The sequence below is a fragment of the Rissa tridactyla genome, chromosome 8, assembly GCF_028500815.1.
Source record: "Rissa tridactyla isolate bRisTri1 chromosome 8, bRisTri1.patW.cur.20221130, whole genome shotgun sequence".
Taxonomy (NCBI): domain Eukaryota; kingdom Metazoa; phylum Chordata; class Aves; order Charadriiformes; family Laridae; genus Rissa; species Rissa tridactyla.
In genome coordinates, this window is record NC_071473.1 from 6,675,719 (window position 1) to 6,693,148 (window position 17,430).

A 17,430-nucleotide genomic window follows, 5' to 3' on the forward strand; every position below is an offset into this window, starting at 1 on the left:
CTTTCCAACATAACCCGTCTGGAGATACCACTGAAGCAGAGCACTTCTGCTGGACTTCAACTCCACATTTGCTATAAAAGTATTTTTAATGAGCGAGATGGAGCTGGTTAGTGAAACGCTTGGGCCGTTAATAGATGTAGAAATTTTTTAACGTGCTGTTTGACTTTATTGATGAAATGAGCTAATCGGAACGAGCGCTGCTCTCGCGTGAGTGAAGAAACCCAGACGTGCTCTGGGGGAGCAGTGCTCTGGTTTTCCACAGTGCTCTTGTCCTGTGGATGGATCCTAAGGCGTTTTGCAAACAGCATGTTTGGAGCTCCGTGCCGGCAGTGGGATGTCACCGCTCCTCGGCTTTGTGCTGGAGGGAGCAGCTGCCAGGGCTGCAGCGTCCTGCAGGGATGCCGGGAATGGCCATGGTGGCCTGGTTGTAACAACCTGACTTGGAGTTTGGGTTGAGATCTTCTGCATCCTGCTTCTCCTGCCTTCATAGAAAATTCCATGGTCTCTTTTAATGACCATGAGTAATCAGGAACTTGGTTTTATGTCCTGTTTCAAAGTCCACACAAGGCCCCATAATTACATGCTAATATGTTTTTCTTGGGACTGAATCGGGGCCAGATCCTGATGTCATGCTGGTACAAACCAATGGGGTAGTTCACTCCGGTAGCTCTGCCTCTTCCTGCTCCACCTCCTCCTGACAGCAACAGTAGTTTTGGTGGTGACCTGCCAAGTCTTCTGCTGATGGTTAGTGTTTTGAGTCGGTACCTCGTGGGTATTACCCGCCTGCAGGGCTGGTTTGGGTTAGCAGCTAGAATTGTCTCCGAGTTATCCCTGTATGAGCTCAAAATTGGAGGGTCTGTAGAGAGGGTCTCCCTCGCTCTTTTGCCACCCGCTTTTCATGTGCTAACCTGTTCTCCATGGAGAAACTCTCAGTCACAAACTTAGAGGACTTGGTCTTACCTGGACTTGCCTTCCTCCCCTTAAACAGCATCCTAGTCTAGGAGGTCTACCACTAAAGTCAACTTTTTGGAGCAAATTGAAGTAAAATCGGGAAGAAAATATCTGAAATTGGTCCTCTAATGTAGGGTGCTGCTGTAAAGCTTGTTGAGATTTGCTGGTCCGTGAAAATGCTCTTTGGTCTCTAGTAAAAAAATAAAGAAGGTGTTGAAAGGTTTTTGCCGTTACGTGTCTTTGTGACGGCTTCCCCCTTTAGGAAGTAACTTTGCCATCAGGGATGGAAAGATGTTGATAATTCAGAGCAGAGTAGCAAAAAATTCCTTCCTTCTGTAAAATTATTCTTTCATTTTATATTGGTCCAACACTTACATAAACAGTCCTTCGGCAGTTATTTAGCCTGTAATATATTAATGTGGAACCCTGTAGCCTCTAGCAAAAGAATCAACGGATCAAGCAACACCAAGAGGTATTTTACATAACAAAGCTTCAGAGCAGAATAAATGTGTCAAAGTCAGTAACGCGGAGACGTATCTCGGCTCTGCAGGAGCAGGACGGGGGGGTCCGGTTGTGTTTCAGACCCAAAGTGAGCATCCGATCCTAAATTCACACACAATACTTCGGTAATCGAGTTAAATGTATAAATTTCCTGGAATAGGAATACTTGCTACATCATCTTGGGCTACATGGTAAATAAATGAAACTAAGTTGAACCCTTTTGGGGCTGGATTTGTCTCTCATCCCAGTATCCCAACCCCAGTCCTGGGTGTTTCCGAATGGGCAGCCTGCGCTGAACCACCGTCCATCCATCCGTACTTCTCCTGACCACTCGTCACTGGAGGTCACCTGGAGTGCTGACGCATGAGATTTATTTGGGCTTTTATATAAATATATACATATATATATATATATACACCCGTAATCACTCCACTTTCATGCTCTTGCTTCTCTTTAAATTTTTTTCCCTTGAAAATCTGGGAGTTGTGCTTATCCACAGAAATGCTCTGCAGTCAAATCCCGTAATCTGTGGGAACTACAGTAGGTGGTTCATACAGCTGCAAATTAAAAATGAGTATGGAGTGAGACGTTTATATTGCTTCACATTTAGATGAAGAACAAATGTGGGGTGTATGACGGGCAGGGAAAGGCGCTGGTTCCCTCTTGCTTTAGCACAGTTCCGATCGGAACTTTAGACCAGGTACTTAGACCGGGGATTGCAAAAGCCTTACAGTGCAATTTGTAATATGTCAAAATCTGACCCAGTTCAAGGACGAATTTTAGTCAAGATTGCTGCACGATTGCATTTGTGCTTCTATAGTTATTTTATTCCTCTCCTCAATAGTTACGTTATTCCTTGTTATTTCCATTCTGCGCCTTTATAAGTTCAGGGGAGCCACTAACTAGGCAAGTATTTATAAATATTTTAAATACTGACCTCTGCTTTTTTAGGGACAAATATGGTTCTTTTTTAACACAGTGCTTCTCAGGCAAACAAAAATCTGTATATAGCATGTGAATGATAAAAGGCTTTCAATTCTAGCTAATTCCTCTGGCTCTAAAAGAATAATTTGCATCTCTTCAGTCATGTCTGAGTGACCCCCTGCTAATGAGAGGTGCCCAGCGTCTGTGTGCAACTGTGCAAGGGGCATCTGAAGGTTTATTATTTTCTTATTTCTGTATTAAATGTGGTAATAACATGTGGGTTCTGTCCTGTCATCTTGTGGGAAGGAAATACTCAGCCTTCGCCTACGAAATCATGTTTTGGATGCCAAATTTGGGCTATTTCCTGACTCCGCGATATTCCCTGTGAGCTGGGTTGGTGCTTCCACCCCTTTTGGAAACTCAGGGCTGAGGTCTCTGAGGAGCATCCGGGTGTCCAGAGATCAGGTGTCCCCACGTCAAGTAAGGGACGGAAAAAGGGACTTTGCTTTCTCTTGCGGGCTGCGTTTTATTATGAGAATTGAGATCGCCTAATTGACTGCACGTCCAAAACTAAACCGAATCAAGTCACATTCTTCTTTCTCATCTTACTGGCACAACTGTCTTTGCTCCTTTTTATCCTGGTACTTCCAATACCTTTCTGAATTTCTGTGGGGTTCCCAAAACCATTTTAATCTGCTGTCTGAGACAGAGCAAGTGGACAGAGGCAATTATTTTCCTGTGTGTTTTTCTGCACTACATAGCACTGCAAAGCAGAGATTAAATCCCCATGCAAATAATGAGTCAAGAAGTTAACAAGAGATTAAATTAGTAATAGGGTAAAATTAACCGTTCTTGCTGTTGTCATTTAATGGGAATTTTTTGCCTTTGCCTACAATAACTTTTGGGAAAAACTACATCTATAAGTATTTTTCAAACTGAAACCAGATGGGGGAATGATAGCCTGTTTTTCTTTGTGGGAGGCTGTATTTTCATGGTACGCAAGTAACTGGAGGCACATTAAAATCAAATTTGGCTTTTGAGGCTTTTCCTTCCTATCTCTTACAGGAAGGACCAGCTTTTGATGTTATGAGATTCAGCTTGTCCTGGGAGTAGGAGATTCTTTGGCGGTGGGGCCACAGGTTTCAGAAGAGTGGAGTTAACCGCTTAACCGAACCCAAAGCACTGTATGCCCATTCGCAGAACGCTGGTGTTTTCTTTTTAAAGATCCACCCCAGGCACAGATGGCAAAGACACTGTGGGCGATGAAGTGTCCCCAACGCAGCCGGTAGCGCTTGTGCTTTCAATCCAGTGGCACCAGCGTGCCACCATCCGCCTTTCACCCAGCCCAGCTGCTGGGTGCCCAGAGGAAAACCAGAAAGAGAACAAGCCAGCAGAGGAGCGAGGAGTGGTGCTGGGGGACTGGGCAAACAGACTGAGGTGGGTGATGGCAAATCTCTCTTTCCCTTGGTGTCACGCGTACCATCAGGATTTGTCCCCCTCTGCTCAAGGGCATGGCCTGGTGGGGGGTCATTTCCAAACTCCCACTTCTCTCTGGTTCCCACGGGGAACCGAGCAGCCCATAGTGCCTTTGCTCAACCGTGGGAGATAAGTCTGGTGCAGGCGTTTCTCTCAGCTGGGACCTCTGCCATTAGCCCCGCGTGGCTGTGGAGTAGCACTGTTGTCGCGTGTGGGATGGAAAGAGATGGCGACGAGATGATCCTGCCGGTGCGGAATGCCACAGCTTTCCCTGGTAGCTCCAGAGAGCACGGCACACGCGTTCTTGGGTGCTGACATGGGCTCCTCCCCATAGAATCATAGAATGTGTTGGGTTGGAAGGGACCTTTAAAGGTCATCTAGTCCAAGCCCTCACATCTGCTCCTTCATAAGGATCCCTAAAATCCAGCTTAAAAGACTGATTTTCTCTTTCCTTGGTGACACACAAAGTCCATAGAGGAGCGTTCTTAAGTTCTGGAGATCCAGCAGCGGGTCCGTCAGGAGGAGGGGGTCTTTGCTGTCCCCTTTTGCTGAGCTGATGGTGGGTGGCTCTGGGGATCTGCCATGAGAAGATCCATGTGGGACCCAGGTACTGCAGTTTCGACACAGCACAGATGAACCTGGCTCTTTATTCGCCAGCTTTCACTAGCACAGAGTGAGTAAGCAGTTGTTTACTTTGTGTGCAAGGAAGGAGGTGTTTTTTTTTTTTTAAATGATAAATTCGGCCTGTGTTTTTTATCTTGAAGTGATTAGTGCCTTTTTTGTAACAGTCATCACTAAAAAGTCACATCTCACGTGGCTGGTGGTATAATTAATTCCAGTAACAAAGCAGGATGACCTCAGCCACAAGCAGGGGAGAGCTGGAGAGCACTTCGCTAAGTTAGATCTTTTCAAATCGTCTGAGCCTAAGGCAATCTGTCCTAGGGCTCTTAAAGAGCTGGTTGTTGAAATCCTGTCAGCATTAGTGATTATCTTTGAGAATTCGGAGAACATAGGTGAAGTAATGAAAGAACGGAGAAGAGCTAATAAAGTACCTGTCCTCTAAAGAGAGAAAAAAGGAAGAGCCAGGACGTTACAGAGCCGTTACTGGAAAAATACTGGGAAAAAATGATGAAACGAGCCATTTCTAAATACCTCCAAAAAACAAGGGGGATAACTACAGCCATCGTGGTTTTGCCAAGAGCAGACCATGTAAAAGCAGTCGTCTTTCCTTCATTGACAAAACAAGGCGCATGAATAGAGGGTAAACAATATATGCTTTTACTGAGGCTTTTGAAACTGTTTCACATAAAATCTCATAAACAACCCAAGAAAACGGGGTCTGTAAGAAGTAGGAAATACTGTCTGGCGGACAAAACAGGTTGGAAAGTCTATTCAGCAGTTATCAATGGCTCACTGTCAGAGGGAAGGATTTATCAAGGGGGCTTCCCCAGGGTCTATCTGGGGATATTCAGGGTTTTCATTAATCACGTCTAATATTAGCAGACCACGCTCAGGTAGAGGGTGTTGGCGCATGTGATGAGTATTCAGAATAATCTTGGCAATGGGCTCGAGTCGGCAGGGCTGCACTGTTGCAGAAGGGGCAAAAGTCTTACTGGAATATATAAATTCTTTGTGCTCTGAGTGTGTAAATCCTTCCCGCTTTCTGCCGCTGGTAAGGCTAGAGCTGGAAGCTGTGGCTCAGTTTTGGGCATTCCCTTCAGGAAAGATGTGTCCCAGCTGGGGAAAATCCAGAGGACAATGAGAATAAGCAGAAATCTAGAGACTGGATTCATAAGGCAGGGCTGGACCAGCTGGGATCGTGTAATCCAAACGAGAATATTACTGGGAGGGAAGAGGCAGTGGAGAAAGGGCAGTTTTTACCTATATGAGAGGCTATTGCAGATAGAAGAGAACAGTCGTTGATGCCAGTGAGAGAGAAGGGGTCGTGGAATTAAATATTGTCAAGGAAGAGTCAGGCTAGATTAGGAATAATTTAAAGATAGTCGGAGATAGATAGATAAAAGGTCAGAGACCTGGCTCCATCACTCGACAAGGCTTCTAGGAAGAGTTGAGAGAAACACACAACGGTGCAGGCAGAGACAACTCCCCGGCAGGAAAGACCGGACAGCTTCTTGAGGTCTCTTCCAGCCCTCTGTTCCTATGTTTTTCTCTTTAAATAAATCATAGTTCTTCCGGGCACCCCAATTTTGCCTCTTTGTGCCCATAGCTTAATATCAGACAGCTCAAGTGCTGCGTGGTGACTGTGTCCCCGTGCTCGGAGCCTGCAAGCTCCAGCCAGCCCTCGACCGTGTTTAAGAGTTTACAGCCTGTTGTTGTTCCTTCTGGACAAATATACAGTCTGCTACACAGAATATGAGCTTCTCCTACCTACTGTATTTTTATAACAATCTGTGATTTAAAAAAACAAAAACCAGCCAAACAAAGAAGTCTAACCTGTAAAAAAGTTATGGGTGTAGGTGCCCATTTTCTGACAGAGGGGTTTGGTAACAGTGCAGGGGACAGAAATGTAAGGAATAATTGTTTTTGGGCCTAGAACCAGGAAAACTACTTTTCCAAATTAATCCAGTGAGAGCCATGAATCCACAGTATTTCATATCACACTTCATAAAACTCCAGTCATAATCCATAAAACTGACATTATTAGATTAAAAACCTCAGTTCCTCCTATAAGGAGCTCGCTCATTAGACATGCTGTAGTTTTATAACCTTAAAGTTCCTACCCAATTACCATGATTAATACTGTGCTTTAATAAAAAATTTTTAAAAATCACCACAGGGGTTGGTACCATCTGTTTGTTATAATTGTGCATTTAAATATCGTCCAGCAAGAGAAAGACACTCGGTAAACACAAGTCAAGCCCGAGGTAGGGAGGGCACAGCCCATCCACCGCAGCAGAGGTGCGGAGGGTGGAGACATGGAGATGCGGTTGGGTTGCGGTCGTGGTAGGAGCTCAGAAGGGCCAAGCCTGGCACGGTACAAAGGCCGGAATTCCTGTGACATGTGTGCAACAAACTCTCCTGCTCCATGCAGCCGATGGGGAAGGAGCAGCGATGCTCCCCATGCTCTGCCAGACCAGCAGCACCGGCTCCTGGAGGGGTTTCATGTCCGTGCCCCAAAACGTGGGTGCGAAGGGGGTCCAGCACCCACACACCTGCTTTGAACGTGGGTGAAATAAGACTTGGGGAAGTTTGCTGGCTTAACCCAAATCGCCAGCATCAGGCGTGCAGCCCCTTCAGTTCCCGGGGCAGGAGGTGAGCACAGGGTGATCAGAGATCTCTGCTCTCACTGCCCCGAGAAATTAATGATAAATTAAACTTCCTGCCGGGAACCAGCGCGGCTCTGCTTTGCCAGGGCAGGGAGAGCAGGACACACAGGTTTAGGAAGGTTCAGGTAGAAAAGGAAAGATTTGGGTAAATGTGCGCTGCTGCCGAGGCAAATACTAGTTTGAATGGCCAAGGATCCACCGACCCGGGGGATGCTGCACTGGCAGGAGCGGTGCTGCAGAAGGCACCGGTTGCTCGACGGACCAAGCGTCACCCTCAGCGCTGATCGATCAAATCACGTACACCTCGTGCTAAAACAGCCACAAAACAGTTTGCTGGGACAGCCACCCGTCGGCATGTTTGAGAAATTAGCTGTTTTCCCGTTAATCGACTTTGAAGCAGGAGTTCCTTTGAGGTTTGCTTTCGCAAAGCCGAAGGGGTTCGCGGTGCTCAGTCCCCCTGGGGCTGGGTATAATGTTAACCCCTGTTTGAATCAGCCGCGGGCGCCCGTCACAGCGGCTGGCGCGAGCGTCGGGACTCGGTCCGAAGAACTGAAGTTAAAAACGTGTCAGGTTCGTGATTCCACCCACAGAGCAGAAAACGCCAAAACTTGTATTATTTTTGAATCCCCTGGTTTTTAAGGGCTGGTGGAAATAAGATATCTTGCTTCTGACTTCCAAGCAATAAAGAGAGGTGAATCACTACTTTAAAAAAAAAAAAAAACAACCCTCCCATGGACCACCCAGTCGCTCCGTACAAAGCTGTAAAACGAGCCTCGGCAGAAGTGGCAAAGCGCAGAACTATTTTCTTAATATTACTGCAATCGCACGGGGCAAATCACATCAGAAAAGGATCAGAGTTTCCTAACGAAGTAGCTAAGTGAGAAGTGCGTTAGTGAATACAGGCTGATTAATATGCATTGAACTAAATCACGTTTGGGTCAAAGGGGGAGCACCAAACCTGGAGTACAACATGTTCTGTTCAAGGACCTAACATGTGTATGTAATTCACATTTAAATACTTTTTTCCCCTCCTAATTCTGGGTAATTATCCAACTCAGGATAAATAAGTAATTACTTTTCTAACTAAATAATAGTTAGGACTTTGGTTACTTACTGTAATTGGTCAGATCTCTCTCTTTTTTTTAAGATTACGTGACTCTGTTACTGAAGACTCCTTGCTGGGGTTTTGAAAATTGTAACTTGCAAATCACTGTTTTTAAAAAAATGGTGCCAATGGTATAAAATACAGAGTGACATGTTTTTAGCATTAATATGTTGCTAGTTTTAATGAGAAAACATCCATCTTTTTAACAGAAAAAGTCCTCAGACCGAAATTGGGCATGCGTTCTTGATGTTTGCGTTGCGGAATAGTATTTTGGGAGACCACCTCTTATTTTCGAGCGGGAGGGCAAGCACCACAGTGAGCCTGTTTCAGGGAAGGAGGGAGCACGCTGGATGGGGCCCTCCGGCATAAACCATAGGGACCAGCGTTTGGGCAGACAGGTATTTTGGAGGGGCCTTGTAATTAAAACATTGGATTTGTAACTGGGATATTTGGGTCCCGTTTCAGGTTCCGCTGCAAGACTCCGTATGTGATCCTGAGTGAATTTCTTTAAGGCGATATCCCTGGAGAGCGTTGCTGAAATAAGAATTAGGTGCCAAAATTCTTTCTCTCTCTTGCCTGTAACACAGCTGTAATACATCCTAATTTTGATCTAACTTTATCCGGTATGTTTAGATTTAGGTTTTTTTCAGGACAGGAACTGTCTTCTTACCATCTGTTTTGGCAAGTCCAAGCCAAACAGGTCCATGTTGCAATTGGAGCCTCCTCGTGTTACGTGAGTATAACAGAATCCGAACAACGACCCCCCGGGTAATGTCCAGAAGTCCTTGAAAACAAATGAAGTGTGCTGCTTGTGATGGTGGTGGTCTCATTTCCTTGTTGCCACCCATAAGGTTGGCACTGCCATGGAGACCTTACTCTTGAACAAGCCCCAGCAGAGGTCGGTAGCCTCTGAGTGAGGTCAAGAGACACCTATCTAAAAGCCATGGGCAACTTGAAGAAATACGTAAAAAGTACATTACAGTGTTCCTAGATCTGAGGACTTAGCCAAAGACCTGCTCTGTTACGTGGTCTGTCTTGTGCTGTAGGAAGTTTTACCATCATAGCGGTACGTGATACGTTACACGGTGGGGTTGATATCTGCCGGTACTTGTCTGAGCTTTCGTCATCCTGGCCAGAGGAGGAGAACCTGCGAGGTTCACTAAGATTTCCTCTTCACTTGAGATGTAGCTTTTTGGTGTTCGTTGTGGAGTTTTTGTATATGTTGGAGAAGGCAGACACAAAGGTGTGCTTTGCCGTGGGAGTGGGAAGTTTGTGATGGTCTCCAGCTCCCAAGGAGTCGTCTTCTGTTTGACTTGCGTCAGCTCTTGAAGGCAGCTGGTTTTCCTCCAGAGACCCTCTGTCTTCGGGTGCAACATGGGCTGGAGGAGCAATGGGGAACTTCAGCTGTGCCTCTTGGGTCTGTGGTCAGTCCTTCAGCTTCTGCATCTCCTCAGGGTTTCTGCAAGCTTCATCACTTGTTCACTAAAAGGAGGAGACCAGTGGGGGGCCAGTGACGGGGCTGAGGTTAATTTGGCAGGAGCGCGGTCCACACTCCAGCTCCTCTATCTGTGGTGGGATGCTGGGGGTGTTGTTGGTTTGTGTGTTTGCTCTTGCAAGTCTTCCTTGGGCATGTGCGCTAAAAACTGTGAGTAAACAGTTCACGGGAGGATAAAGTTCAGCTCTGTGAATGGAGGAGTGTGCTTTAAAATAGTAGTGCCAATCAGAGTTACAGCTTTCAACCCAGCTGGAAGGTGGGGGAAGTTCTCTTTAGCTAGTCTGAAGACTGAAAAATAAATGACTTTGTTACATCAGGGCATTATTTTTCAACTTGTAATACATTAAATCAGATTTATAACCTTCATTTTTTATGGATAAGACGGTGAGACTACTTTCTTTTCTTCCCTTTTCTCCTCTTTTGTTTTAACGTGTCTGAGGATCAGCTGGTTCATTAGGGCTAAACCCTAAGTAATGTGACTAATGGGACAAGAATCCAAATCAACCTCAAAACTCAAATAGTCCCAAACAGGCATCACCTGCTTTTCTCTTCCTGTCTTTGTGTGCGTGGATTCCCATATATTGTTTTACGCCAACGCGCTAAATCGCTCCTAACATGTTCCTTTGTGACCGCTGCGATGGCTGGGCAGTCCCGGGGAAACCCAGATGTGTCTTCACGGCCACCACCCTGGGCTTGGCTTGGTTTGACACGTCGTTTTGCTGGCACTGGAGCAAGTTCCCAACGTCCGATCTGCATCTGGTGCAAGTCCCGGTGTCAGCAAGGTTGAGCTGGCAGCAGTCCTGCCTCGGATGAAACATGGAGCAATTAAATGCTTTGTCTGCTTTCAGTTAAAATCCACGTTGTGTATGAGAGCAAAGCAATGAACTTTTGAGCCCATCAGTTTTCAGCATCCTTGGTGGTGTCAGTGCAGCCCGGGCTCCTGCCTTCCAAAGGTTAACGGGCAGATGGGGTGAAGTTGGGTTGTGCGACACATGGGATAACACACCATGGGTTAGGAGCAGAGACATCTGTGTGATGTTGGGAGCTATGTATTTGGAAGTGGCTTATGTGTAGGGGACTTGTGTGCGCGGGCTGGCAAGCACTAACGTGACATCCCGGCAGAGAAGATAAATGCGGCATTAAAACACAGTGGGAGGGGTAGTTCTGGTTGAGCATGAGAAATGGCAGCATCGCTGTACGAGTTCCTGGTGAGACCCCTCTGATACCCTCCCTATGGTCCTTGTCAGCACCCAGAAAGATGGATTGAGCCTTGCTGGGGTTGAGGGCATGGCTGCTGGGATAAGCAGGCAGGGAAGTCCTCTGGGAGAGGAGACCAGAGCGGTTTGGCTTGCTGGAAAGTATAAAGGAGGAGAAGGGATGTAACTGTACAAATAAAATGGGGGGGGGGGGATGTCTATGAACAAGTAAAATACTGGCATAGAAAAAAAAGAGTAAGCATGGGCTGGGCTTTAATAAATTTAACCCGGAAAAGTAGAAACTAAAACCAGTGCTTGTGAGGACGCAGAAATTGCTCTGTGTGTTCAGGTTTGTGTGAAGCTCTAATGAAAAGCCCTGGGCAGGGGTTTGGCGTGTACCTTGAGCAGGGGTGTACCTGCACCATCCCCATGGCTGACGTACGAACACAGCGAGGAGGTGATGTCTTACAGCTGCAAAGCGAAGCCACGTGCTGTGAAGAAGTGACCAAGGTTCTTCATGAGCCTTCATGACCAAGGCTAACGGGGCCGTGCCCAGACACAGCTGCCTGATGCTCATTAGGACTTGCTGGAGAACTGCAAGAAAGTTCTTCGTATTTTTCAAGTCACCAGAAGAGCAAGACAAAAAATAACACGTGCCTAAAGAAAGCTTTTTCCAATGCGTGCAAATATTTACGGAGGCTTCTCCGAAGGCTTGCAGTTTTTTCCACTTTCTCTGCCTTACACATGCAAGGCGTTCTCCTAAACAGCCAATAAAAGCCAAAATTAAAAAAAAAACCTCTTAAAAAACCGCACACTTCTATATGTAATGCTGCTCTTTAATTAGAAGGTCCAATATTTCCTCCTGAAGGGTTTCAGGAATGCGGCTGTCACAGATACATCGGCATAAGCAGGAAGCAGACGGTTCCCCTGGGGCCAGACCGCTGCGCCGACACCAGGAGCACTATGGAAATCAAGTCACACTATACCCTGCCTGATCTTTCTCCTGCTGAAAGCAAGGGCAGAGCTCGCGTTGCAAGCCAGTGGGGTACATTTGGGCTGTAGCCTGGGCAGGGAGGGAGAGGTTTGCCATGGCTCTTGCAATCGTGGAAAATCAGCAAAGTACGTGCTAGGGTGCTAAAATCCACCCGGCATTTCCTTCACCGAGCTTTTCTGATGTAATTTAAGCAGATGCAACACTTTCTGCTGCCATCTTTCCTGTTCAGGTGCTTCTGATCATAAGTGGAAACCTGAGTTTCCTCAACTGGCTGACCATCGTGCCCAGCATCGCCTGCTTCGACGACAGCAGCCTGGGGTTCCTCTTCAGCTCCAGGCGAGGAGGGGTGAAAGAGCTGGTGGCGCAGATGCGGCTCAAAGAGGCAGCCGGGGAGCAGCTTCCCCCACGATACGGTGAGTTATTCCCAGAGCAGGGAAAAAATTACACAGAGGTGTGTTTGGTGTGGCACGGTGGCCCTGTGACCCATCTGTCCTCTTGCCCTCCATGCCCACGGGCTGCTGCAGGCTGCTTCTCTGGTTAAAGAACTGGACGTGAGGCCAGACTCCAGAAAGAATGAAATTCGTTGTTGATCCATTGTGGGTCCAACAGCTCTTTAGCTAACTGGGAAAGAAACCTGGCGGCTGGCAAAGCGGCTGTTCCCCGTTCGTGTCCTGTGTGGAGAACATGAGAGGAGCAGATGCTTGTGCTGGCACAAGCTGGCAGCGTGGGCACTGCCACGGCAGGGAATGAGTTCCCCAAAGCAGGGAGGAGGTGAACTCATGTTCATACCATGAATATGGAAGAGCAGATGCAAGGGTGTTTGTAAGTGGAGAAAAGGAATCACTGCGGCTGATGTTTTCTTCTGAAGGGAGTTTTCAAGCAGCCCCATTCCAGAAGATCGCCTGCACAAACAACGCTGCGATATTTTTCATGGGGCTGCATAACAGATGTAGAGTTGTGTTTGTAGCATTTTTATAAACCGCATATAAGCAACAAATTGCCTATAATATCAACAACAATCACACATGCTCTTTTTTAAATATACTGAACATCTGTCAGAAGAATGAAAAATGTCAACAAGATACAGCATCTGTCTCTAGTCCTTTCTCATCCACCAAGAAACAGCTTATTAACCAGAAGCGTTAATTCCAGAAAGGCTAATGCTGTTTCGTTAATGCACTTTCTATGTCTCCTATCTTACGTATTTTGCTGGAAGAAATCTTTAACAGCTTTTCCTGCCCGGTAGCTTTGCTTTAGAGGCTGTGAGAGCCTAGAGCTTTCCTACCAACTGTATTTTTGTATCCAGTCCCGAACAACACTCAGGTGGTTTGGTTTCTGGAGGAGAAGCCAAAGGACGCCTCTTTGCTGTGGCACTTGGTGAGTCACTGCGAGGGGGTGGTAGGTCCCATTTTTGAGGAACTTGCTCCTTTTCTGTGATGTTCTCCAGAAAACCTTACTGAGCCAGGGTGCCCAAGCAAGAAGAGCCATCCATACTTAGCACCACTCTGGAGTGTAGATGTGTCCCTGTTCTGGGCTTTTAAAAAGGTCTAATCTGTAAGTAAAGGGTAGGGTATCTGTAATATTCCGGGCAAATTTCGATTTCTGCGTATTCTTTCTGCTGACAAAGCAGAGGCTGTGGATCTGGTGCTGATGGGCTGTGTGGCAAGAGGTTTACCTCACCCCCGGGTCACCGGAGCAGAAGACAGGAGGGTAACCAGCCGTGCCCCACTCATGACCCGATTTTACACGGCTCTGGCCACATCCTTGAAGTGTGTGTGTGTAATTCCTACGGAGATCTCAAATTCCCATTGCTAGTGCTCAGCTCCTGCCTGCTTGATCCAGATCCCCTTGGCTCCTGTCCCATGCTCCTTCCCCAAGGCTTGCTCCATCCTTGCCGTGTTGTGGGTTCTTTCCCCCATATTAAACCCTTTTTCTCCGTGACTGAGTAGCTGTGACCCCAAGGGCATGATGACGATCACCACCTGCTGAAGGACGAGCAGTCTGTGCATGGCCATAAAGTGTGACCTGAGGAGCTGCTGATGCTGCCCACGTGGCGGAGGGCTCTGTCTCCGTACCTGCGCTTTAATTACAGGCTAAAAAGTTTAGCCCATCTAAAAGACAAAAGAATGCCTGACAGACTCATACTGCGCTCGCAGCAGCACAGGGGATGGGGGGAGGCATCTCGGCGAGCTCCTTCCCAAATCAAATGATTCTCCAGAAATGTTCTCAGACTAAACAATTATTAATAGCTTCTGAGAGAGGTTCAAATAAACATCCCTCTCCTGCAGAGATAAGGGGAAAGCTACGTGCAATTGCTTTGAATCTGATCCTTTGGCTGTTAATGTTAAACAAATTCAAAACGGCCATAAGGGTAGGAACCCCTCAGAGGTCAGGTCTGCTTATTTGTCTGATTGCAGTAGGTGTCTCCTTAGACTGAAACCCAGCACAGCCCTGGGCTGCTCCTGCAAACCGAATGCCAAAGCGCTGGTGAAGCAACCCACGTCTCGTACGCAAATGACAAGCAATAGGGATTTGCAAAAGGAAAAGGAGGTTTGAATGGAGCTAGTGAGCGAGACGGGGGGGGGGGAAATGCAAGAAATAAGTCGAGGTGGTGAGAGCCTGGGGCGGCGGGGAGGAGGCAGGAGCGGAGCCCCGGGGGGCTGGAGACGCTCCACGCACAGCTTAGAAACCAGGAGGGCAATTTTGAGCAAGGTGCAAGTGCCAGCTGTGTTTTTTCCCCCTGTATTAAAGCAATGATTAATCTTACATTTTAGACATTTTTCTTTTTAGCCCTTTCTCAGACTATTTAGAGAAAGGCAGATCTCTGGATTGATAGCGTATGGCCCTCGGCAAGGTCGGGTTGATTACGGCGGAGCATTTGTCAGCCCCAGACGAGAGCTGAGAGCAGCTGTGAGCACCCAGGCAGGGTCCCGGCTGCCGGGGGGGCAGTCGGGCAGGGGAGCGGGGGGGGAGCAGAGCCCATCACCAGCCGTGAAATCCCTTCTCCTGATTTGCTTTTGTGTCCCAAACAGGCTGCTATGTCCGCAAAGTGGTGAACATTTCCTTTGGCGTCCTGATTGCTTATCTCAGCATCCCGGTTGTCCTAAACCTGCTCAACTCCAGACAAGTCATGAACACCTCGTTCAACCCGCTCAGGATAGTGAACACCTACGGAGCTTTCGGGAGGTACATGCATTTTCATGGCACATCGTATAGCTCTGCTCCTCTCTCCAGTATAGTCTGATAACCAGTCTGTGTGCCTTAAACCTAAACCAAAATCCTAGAAATCCTTCCGGTAGCTAGTAGACTGGGAATATCTGTTTATGAGAGAGAAGGAGAAAAGGAGCGTTTTTTTTTTTTCTCTTCTCGCTGCATTATAATTTATGGAATATCTGTTTTTGAGAGAGAAGGAGGAAAGGAGCAGGTTTCTTTCCCACTGAATTATAATTTATTTTTTTTGAGCCACTTTTAGTTAGCTCATTATATTGATACAGCAAATGTAATAGCAGGACAAAAATATCCATAAGAGAGTTCATCCAGTGGATAGCCTTCACCATCACCAGCCCGCTATATTTATGGTGAACTTCTCTTCCCCTGCGCTCATTTGCTCTCCCTCATGTAAATATTCACATAAGCTATTGGGTAGCAGATTGAAGGCCAACAAAAGGAAGTGCTTTTTCCAGTGAGTGACTTGGGGAATTCATGGCTACAGGAAACTGTGGAGACGAAAGTATAAATGGCCTCAAAAAAGAACAAGACAGATTGAGAGGACAGGCCCAGCAGCAGTCTGGCTGCTGCCTTCAGCTCAGGAAATTCTGCTTATGGATGCAAGGTGGGACTGGACAAGGGAAGCATCTCCAGTTACGTTTGTAACTGGACTGGTTTTGAAGCATGTGAGTCTGGGTTTTCTGAGGACAGGTCACCAGGCTTACGTGAGGCATGGTTGGGCTCACCGTAACCGTTCTTGTGTGCTGGCCCTCCCAGCCTCTTCCAACTGAGAAAATGCTGAAAACCAGGGCTTCATCAGAACAGCTTGCCCCAGGGGCAACAACAGGGCCAGTCTTCTCTGCGTAGACCTCTGGCTTTGCCACCATCTCGCCATGGTGGCCATGGGATGTTCCCCAGAGATCTGAGCCAAGGTGTGGGATGGGCAGCTCTTGGGTTAGTGGGCTCTAGACAAGGTCCTACAGGAGAAGCCAACAGTAATTAAATAGGTTTTATAAAAGGCAAAGCCGGTTGGCTGTTGAGAGCGCTGGCTGAGCGGATGGGGAAGGGGAGGAGCAGGTCTCACTGTGAGCCTTGGAGATGCAAAGGGCACCTGGAGCACATCAAATTAGTATGATGTTTTTCCCCACTTTTTCAAATAGCAGAAACTTCTGTGGAAAGAAAAAAAGTTAGAAAAAGACATGATTAAAAATATCAACCCTAGTTGTGGAAAATGCTGAAGTTTCTCCTTTTTTTTGGGAGAGGGAGAAATAACCCCCGAACCTCTTTGAAGGCTGCAGTGGTGAAGCTACGGGAGATTGTTTTCTTTGGGTTGTTGTTCTTTTTCTTCTTCAGTCTATGGTTTCTGTTTCAACAGTTACCAGAACCTAAAGAGCATGTGATGAAATGCTGCTGTAATATGTTTGTAATTCCAGCCTATGTAAACCAATAAAAAGAGGATTGCAACTTATAATGAATATACGATTATGTGAAACTTGACATATTTTGAATCACACAGTAGGAACATACTTTTATTAGTAATTTGGTGTCCCTGATTTACAGTGTGTTTCTAACCATTGGGCAGCTGGCCACGGCTCATAACTCAGCCCCGCGTATAATATGGAACTTGGCTGGAGAATCCAGAAATCTATTAAATGTAGGTAACAATTATAAGCGGAGACGTACAGCATTCCTTGGGTTGTAAGCCTCTATCACTGGAAGCCATTGGGGGAGAAGGTGGAGGCTGTGTGTGTTTCCAAACTTTTGGGTTCTTGGGTTGGAGGAGGAGGGACCAAAGTAGTAAAAAATTAAAAGGGTGTTGGGAGCTGGACAACTTTGATAGGCAGAGTTACGCGGTTATGTGTTCGTTATGGAAAACAGCTCTCCAGTGTAGGCGAGCGTCACTGACAGGTCATTGAGAACTTGATGATGGTGTTTTCACATAGGCTTTCCATGGCCTGGAGAGTTTGCCATCCCTGCTGCTCTACCACCTTGCTGTGCAGAAAGAGTCCAGCCAGGCAGCAAAGGGAATACTCGTGACCTGCCGTAAGGCTGGGGTGCTTTTTAACCAAGTTTCTATATATCAACTGGCTATGGGGGGCTTTTTTTGTTTTCACTTTCTGCTTTTCTTGGCTTGGTTTGCATTGGCTCACATGTTACCTCCTCCTCCTCCTCTTGCAGAGTAATAGCTCCATGAGACCTGTCTTCCAGCCAGGAGGGTGAAATGTTTGGGCATGTAGAGACAGCTGTTAATGATGCCCCAAGAGTCAGCTCCTGGGGGGGTGCTCCGTATGGGG

At 46.9% G+C, this 17,430-nt stretch overlaps 1 protein-coding gene across 5 annotated transcripts in view; it reads left to right on the forward strand.

Moving 5' to 3' along the window:
• Positions 1-17,430, forward strand: part of LMF1 (lipase maturation factor 1) — a 207,308-nt gene that overhangs the window by 165,968 nt on the left and 23,910 nt on the right. For all 5 annotated transcript variants that reach the window (XM_054211430.1, XM_054211433.1, XM_054211435.1 and 2 more), the window contains 2 exons: positions 12,159-12,342; positions 14,962-15,115. In XM_054211430.1, coding sequence (XP_054067405.1) covers positions 12,159-12,342; positions 14,962-15,115 — 338 coding nt within the window. The remainder of the gene's footprint in view (positions 1-12,158; positions 12,343-14,961; positions 15,116-17,430) is intronic.